This window comes from Plasmodium fragile (assembly GCF_000956335.1).
Source record: "Plasmodium fragile strain nilgiri unplaced genomic scaffold supercont1.52, whole genome shotgun sequence".
NCBI lineage: Eukaryota > Apicomplexa > Aconoidasida > Haemosporida > Plasmodiidae > Plasmodium > Plasmodium fragile.
Window position 1 is genome coordinate 152421 of NW_012192632.1, and position 1565 is coordinate 153985.

General features: G+C 40.0%; 1 protein-coding gene across 1 annotated transcript; it reads right to left on the reverse strand.

Annotated features, from left to right (window-relative positions):
• Positions 1-144: 144 nt before the first annotated feature.
• AK88_04058 (uncharacterized protein) lies at positions 145-1278 on the reverse strand (the record flags this gene model as incomplete). The annotated part of the gene is made up of 1 exon (XM_012481668.1): positions 145-1278. One exon carries the CDS (start codon positions 1276-1278, stop codon positions 145-147), a length of 1134 nt encoding a protein of 377 aa, XP_012337091.1.
• Between the last annotated feature and the right edge of the window lie 287 nt (positions 1279-1565).

Here is a 1565-nt window from a genome sequence, read left to right on the forward strand (position 1 = left end):
AAAAAAAAAAAAAAAAAAAAAAAAAAAAAAAAAAAAAAAAAAAAAAATTCAATTTTAAAAATTAACAACAATTGGCAGTACTTCAAAGATATAGCGGACATACATCAAAAAGAAGGTTAGCCATAAAAACTGCTGATGACGAGATCACTTCATTTCAATCGTGTTCAGCAAATTTATAATATTGTTCAGAAGATCTTTGTACAGCTTTTCATTATCGTTTTTATCTGCTCTCAAGTAGTTGTGGCGTTTTGCAAATCCGTAGAGGCCATGCTGAAAATTGTCAAACTGTTTTTGTAACCCATTGTCATTCAACAGTTTTTTGAAGAACGCAATGGCGCCATTGCCATTTGAATTTCCCTCCTTGAAGAAGGCGTCAAACAGGTTTTTCACAATTTGGTACTCCTGCTCATTCATGGTAAACTCGTACTTCTTTCTAAAGTCATTATACTTGCTGTGGAAATCGGGGACGTGAATTCCGTTGTTCGAGTTTGTCGTTTTAAGTATTTCGTCGTACAGCTTGTCCAGGTACTTCACTTCCGGGGTGAGTCCATGTGGAGCATGTCCCTCATGACCGCCTACAGATGGTGCTGCATTTTGGTTTCCTGCTCCATGAGTAGCTGTGGAGGGTGCAATTCTACCTTGTTGTGGTGCTCCACCTGTGACAGTACCCTGACTTGATGGACTTGAAGTTTGTGTGCCTGTCGTGCTTGTTGTGCCTGCTGATGCTCCTGTATTAAGACTGGGACCACTTGAGGCTTGAGCACCCTGGGAAGTCTCATTTCCTGATGGCGCACTGCTAGCTGGATTACCCGTGGATTGCCCTGCCGTACCGGATGCTTGCCCCGAGGTTTCATCATTTCCGGTTATTTTCTTCTGATACTTACTTGACTGCCCCTTAATTTTTCCCTTGCTCTGTCCTGTGAAGTCCGCATCGTAGTTATCCAGGTCGTCTTCGTCCATTCCAAAAATGGTCTTCTTGGTGGACTCATCTGCGGCATCGCTCTCTAGGAGGTGACCTAGACTTTCCCCTTCGTTTACGCCCCCTTGTTGCTGCAGCTGGTCAATCTGTTTTTTCAAAGTCTCAATTTCTTTGTTAAAGACTTCTCCATTATCCGTCGCGCTCAGTTTGTACAAACTCTCCAGCTTCTTCATCAACATGTGAATGGCATCCTGCTCCAGATTATTTTTCTTCTTCTGAATGCCTAACTTTTCAGACGACACGCTGCTGTATGAAAGCAGCAGGCACAGGGAACCAAAGAGTGCAATTGTTTTCTTCATTTTTTTTTTTTTTTTTTTTTGGTGCAAAAATTACGATTGTTTAAGTCGCTATACTGATACACACTGCGTTATTTGCGTAATGTTTATTTAGGGAAAAGCGCATTTGATGATGAGAGAGGAAAATCGTGTGACTGAAATAGTAAACCTCTTTTTTTTTTTTTTTTTTTTTTTTATCTTAGTTCTAAGTGGAAATGAGCGAATATCTGTGCACATATTTGGATACCCGCGTGTGTGTATTTTTTTTTTTATTTTTTTTTTTTTTTCCCCCGTCAAATTAATAATTTCTC